Genomic DNA, 5,756 nt, shown 5'->3' on the forward strand with positions numbered 1-5,756 from the left:
AATTAGCATTCAGTAATTAAAAATCACACCCTTTCTCTTAATAACCTAACCAGCATGATACAATCAGGTTGTGCCAACTCTTTAATCTAATTGACTAATTACAGATTTTAATTTAGTCAGTTACTGAACAACTGTTGACAATTTGTTTTCATTAGGGACAGAACAGGATAAATATTTAGGCTCCCCAGTCAAAGACTAAGACATAAGCTCTGGGCTCTGACCTCCAGCTTCATGCCGGCGGCTTCTCCATCAGGATCATCCATGGAAAGGTGCCGCTCCAAAACACACTGGTCCTGCTGCCGGGCAGCGGGAAGTATGGCAGCGGAGGTTGCTCCATTGCGACAGCTGATATTGTTTAAAATATAAAATTAAACTAATCCAGCTTTGCACAGCACTCCAGTAAAAGCAGGGTTTAAGGGACACTCAGGCTTGCAGGCAGGATGGGCATACCAGTACCCTAAACTGGGAGGGAAGGCTGAGCCCAGCGCGCTGCTGGGAGAGGGAATTTTTATTTTTTATTTTTTTGTAATGATACGGAGTTTTGCAGCTGTTCCTGGCAGCCTGCCACTCCTGAAGGAAACTCCTCTCTCCGGTTACCTACTGGGGAACCCTGTCCCTGCAGAGTGGAGCTGGATGGAGCCCAGATGGAGCGCAGTCCTGCACAGAGATGGGACGGAGCTGCACAGGCCGCTGGCCGAGCCCCGTGCCCAGGGCTCCGGTGATGCCCATGGGGCTCCCAGGGACCACACAAAGCTGTTCCCAACCCCTGTCCCTGCATTGCGCCAAATCTGCCCCCAAAATGCCTGCTCTCCTATGCAATGTTTCTAATACATTGGTTGCAAAGGGCACATGGCAGGGGCTCTCATGGACCTCCACTATCACCATGTGCACAGAGGCACCTGTGGACCTCCACCACCATCACGCATGCTGGTCCCACACCCACCCCATGCAGCCATGGGCACTTGGAGCTAGAGTCTCGCAGCCTTTGCTGGTCCTGGAGCAAGACAACGGCTCTGCACGGGACAGGCGACAGCCACACCAAACCCTTCATGCATGCAGAGCATCTCCTCCTTGGAGGGGTCCCATGTGGCCATCTCGCCTGCTGAGGTGCCATGCCATGAGGTGGCCACACGGACCCCGGGGAGCAGAAGATGCTGTGACAACAAGGAGATGTCCCCCTGCAGCCTGGGGATGCTGAGGCAGCGATGCCAGGACAGGGCGCCTGTCCCACAGCCAGCTGGGGCACAACAGGCAGATGCAGCAGAAAAGGACCGTTCCCACACCTCACCTCCAAAGCATGGCTAGGAGGGCACTTACAGCAGGGGAAACAGCTGCATTTGAGGTTCACACGCCAGTGCCTGGGTGACACCCCCAGCCTGTACTGCCAACAGACCAAAACCCTTCCAGCCCCTTGGGTTTCCTCATTCCTCACTGAGCAAAGTCTTGCATGCTAATGCCAGCAAGCCTGGATGCTACGTCCATCCATCTCCAGGGGCTTCAGAAACCCCCTCACCGAGATCTCAATCCAAGGGGAACTGTTTCAGATGGTGGGGAAAAAGGAGGAGCCCTGGTTGTCCCTGACCAGGATGGGAGGGCACGAGTCCCAAGCACACCATCCTTTCCCAGACCAACTGCCACCTTTCCAGCAGCAACCGCCCCCGCTGCAGCAGAGCATCCTTCCAGACCGAAGTTAGAAAGAACTGCAGCAGCTTTCCAAAGTTTAAAAAAAAAAAAAAAAAAAAAATCAATGCTTTGCATTAATGACAAGTTGAAGCCACTGCTCTGTAGAGCAAAGAAAACATCATTTCAAATGCTCCCAAGTGTGGGTCCTTCTTGGGGGAGGAGCTGAGGGGAGCAGAAGAGGGGAAGGATGAAGTAAAAATCTCCGGTAGCCAAAGGCTACCCTGATTTTTCTCTCCTGCACGTTGACGCTCCGAGCTGGCCGTGCAGGCAGAGCAATACCACAAAAAGTATGTAGCAACAGTCAACTAGATTTAAGTTCATTTTCTGTAGCTCGAGGCCAAAATCGACTGAAGTGGTTCTGGTGATCAAGTTTTCTGCAATTCCCCTTTCTATGTATTAGCTCTTTGACAGAAATTCACTGCGGTATTTAAACTGGCAGTCATCACCGCTAACTCAAATTGTATTGGCTTTCACAGCGTTGAAATGCTCAACTGCGACCAGCCATCGGCCAATTCCCAGATAACGTGGTGGCTGAAATCCCCTGTCATGCCGAGCGATCCCATTGCAAGCTTGCTGGCTCCGGGAGCGCGCCGTAACGCCGGCGCACTCACCACAGGGCTTTGCCCGGCAGAGGAGCCCAACCCAGCAGCTACGGGTTGAGTTTTAGGAGTTGATGCGTGCTCGTGATGCTGTTAACTTGGATAAACTCTTTTGATACAGGTGGAAGAGGCTGACTAATAACCCTCCGACCAGCACAATTCGTTAGTTGCGTTAACAGACTCACAGCCGTGCTGGAGACAGAAGGAAAGAGAAGTGCGGTGTTCCTCCCGCCTGCACCAGGTGAATCCCCACGCCCATCACCTCTCTCCCAACAAGCACATTTCTACTGAGCCCCAGCAGCCTTTTGTCCCTTGGGGGAAAGGTAAAAAACAATATTCCTCAGCCGTGGCAACAGGCCACGGGCTTCAAGGGTGCCCCCCAAAAAAGAGGGGTGGTATTTCTCTTTTTTTTTTTCCCCCCTCACTAAAGAGTTCAATATTAAAAACTGGAGGGGGAAATTGGTGATTTGTGCTGCTGCTCCTAATAGTTTTCATACAGTTACACTGGGAAATGAAGTGGAAATGACGCAGCATGCAAACCCCACTGTTAGCATGCTGCTAACGAGGCACACCGCTCCCCCTCCCGAAGACGCATCTCCTGGGTGAGCACCCCTCCGGCGCCAGCTACGGGAGGGCAGCGTGCCAAACCCCGGCTGGCCCGGCACCACTGTGCTGCTCCCAGAGCATCCCCCTGTTTTGTCCTTAGAGCAGCACGGTAAATACATCGTCTTTGGGTAAATAAACACTGTATTTTGGGCAAACACCGAGCTGGCTGTGCAGAGGTTGCCCATCATTGGCCAAGTGTAAATATGATGCTCTACCAGTCTGGGCCAAGGCTTATATTGGAATATTTTTTAACCACAACCACCATATGAAGTGATTCATGACTCACGACTCACTGGTCCAGCCCCATTCAGGGCTCATACCCTGTTTTCGCTGCCATGCACCGGCTGACGGGTTGTGGGGTTTGGTGCTTGATAAAAACCTGCATTTTGGCTCCGGCACCCATCGGCGAGGTCAGCTGCCGCGCTCACTGGCACTGGCAGCCCACCCCGGCATGGAGGCTGGTGAGAAACAAGGCGCTATTCACACTCTACCAGTTATCATTCGGTTCTTCGGTCAATATTTAAGTTTTGGCCAGGTAGGTCCCTCGCCCTGTAAAGTACACGCCATGCTGGGAAAACACCACTCCTCAGAGAGCGGCTGTACCGTGAGCATCCACCACCGGCCACACTGGGGAGAAGCACAACCCCTGTTTTGAGGCCAAAACACACCCGGGGAAACCAAACCAGTGCCACCAAGCCAAGGCACAGGGGAGTGAAAATCTTCTTACGAGTCTTTGCAGTAAAACCCAAAAGGTAAAGCACTTGGGGCTGTTACAAAACTGCATTACACCGAGAATTAAAAACAATCAGGATTGTGTCTATTTACTGTAAGCTTAAAGCAATGTGTATTAAAGAAGTTTATGCGAATCATCTAATGCACTCAGGCCTATTGTTAGAATTATTACCAAGCTAAAAAAAGATTAATTTCTCTAAATACACTAAATCCTCAGACACGATGAGGAGACTGCTGTGAATGGAGCACTACCATGTCTTGGTTGCTAATGTCATCTTCACGTGAGGCTTTGCTGCCTGAAGATCTACCTTTGCCTTGCTCCTGATGAGTATGCCGTCCCAACTGGGCTCCAAAAAAAAAAAAATCAGAATTTGGCCCAAAACACCCAGGAAGCGAGCAGCTGCTCACACCAAGCCGAGCACTGGTGGATGTGCTGCCGGTTGTCAGCTCTGACCCTCAGTTCAGGAGTTCACCATCTTAATCTGACCCAGTAAAAACAAGCGATGCAGAGAGTGGCCACGGGGAGGGACAGACAGATGGACAAACGCCACCTAGGAAATACGCAGACCCACTTCCCCATGCCGCAGCGGGACAGGCATCTTTCCACCCTGGGCAGAGAGGAGAGGCAGCTCAGCAGCCAGCTGAGGCTCTCCAGCAGCCCAGCGCTGCCCGTGCCCCAGGGCGACCGCTGCATCCAGCGCCGGCATGCAGGAGTGCTGCGGAGGTCCCCAAGACGCTCACCCAGGGCTGCTCGCCTGCAAACCCTCGTGCATCCCAACCCAGGCATGTCGAGGCAATGAGGAACTCGGGAAGGCAGGAAAAATGGTTTCCATACCATAGGCTCCCTAGAGCAGACAAAACCAGCTCCTGCTACAGGATTTAAACTCACTTGACTGGGGTCCAAGCCCGCAGCCAGGTGACTAATCCTTTGATGCAAATTCCTCCCGACGCTGCGGATGCGGGCGACGCGCACGGGACAGCAGCAGGCAGCCTACCCATCGCCCACCGGAGCCGACACACCGCGCACCCTTGCCAAGAGGTGTCATTTTGGGAGGCACCTCAGCTCCGGCATCCCACCCCAGGAGCATCATCCCTGGGTCACACTAACACCTTTGTGGAGAACAACCCAAAATACTGATACACGAGATGCACACCATCAACCAAAGGGGGTCTGCAACACCAGCTTCAACAAGCAAACACCTTCGCCTGGCTGGTCTCAAGGGAGGACTCGGACAACCAAGGAAGCGCGCAGCCTTGCCAAAGGCAGGGAGATATCGATTGGGGCATGCAACGGCATTTTGGGGAATCCCCCCCTCCTCCCCACCGCAATCCAACCCCTGCCCACCCTTCGAGATGTCCTCAGCATGAAATATCTCACCATCGATCCTCTAGTAAACGCTTTTTTGTCCATTGCTATGCAAAACCGCTTAATTCTACCAGTAGCCTGAATGCCTTTAAGTGCTTAAGATAAGTATCTGAGCTAATTTACATAATTGCAACATTATGAAATACTGTTCAGTCAAATCAGAACATTGTTGGTTAAAAAAAAAAAACATGCTTTTGCCAGTCGGTTACGTTGGCTCTTGGTGTGCCGGAGAAGCCCGAGCTCCCCAACGCTGTAATTACCGCGAGGATTAGAAACTTGTTACTCACGTAGTCATGAAAGGCTTTCGCTTCACTCGAATGTTCACAAGTGTCTCGCCTTTCGGGAGCTGCGCAGTAAAGGTCCCAAAACACGCTGCATGGCGGAGAAAGTCAAGAGAGGAGGCAGTTACTCATCAGGGCTCACGCACCGAGACGGGGGGTCATCGGAGGTGAGCAGCTTCCCACCCCGTTGGGCCCACGGTCAGGGAGGGGACCTCAGCTGGATCCAGCCATGCACCCCAGCTCAACGCCACTCGGACCTCTGGAAGTGCCTGACCTGGTGCTGCTGCCCCCGGCATGGGTGATGTTGGGCGTTTTAAGAGGCAAAAGTAGTCTTTAAGGGGTAACAACCACGACACTTCAGGGACTCCTCCAGCCCCCACAGCAGCGCTGCCACCTCGCCCTGCCTTCCCCGGGGCGCCCCAAAGGCCCCACCGCAACTTGGTCCCTCCGGCCGTCCCCAGCAGCTTTCCAGCCCCGCTGCCGCCGAGG

The 5,756-nt window shown here is 53.1% G+C and overlaps 1 protein-coding gene across 1 annotated transcript in view; it reads right to left on the minus strand.

The window, feature by feature from the left end:
- SSBP3 (single stranded DNA binding protein 3) overlaps nucleotides 1–5,756 on the minus strand; it is a 60,877-nt gene that overhangs the window by 48,173 nt on the left and 6,948 nt on the right. The window contains exon 2 of the mRNA XM_009319838.1: nucleotides 5,274–5,358. Coding sequence (XP_009318113.1) covers nucleotides 5,274–5,358 — 85 coding nt within the window. The remainder of the gene's footprint in view (nucleotides 1–5,273; nucleotides 5,359–5,756) is intronic.

Source organism: Pygoscelis adeliae, unplaced genomic scaffold, assembly GCF_000699105.1.
Source record: "Pygoscelis adeliae isolate BGI_AS28 unplaced genomic scaffold, ASM69910v1 Scaffold181, whole genome shotgun sequence".
NCBI lineage: Eukaryota > Metazoa > Chordata > Aves > Sphenisciformes > Spheniscidae > Pygoscelis > Pygoscelis adeliae.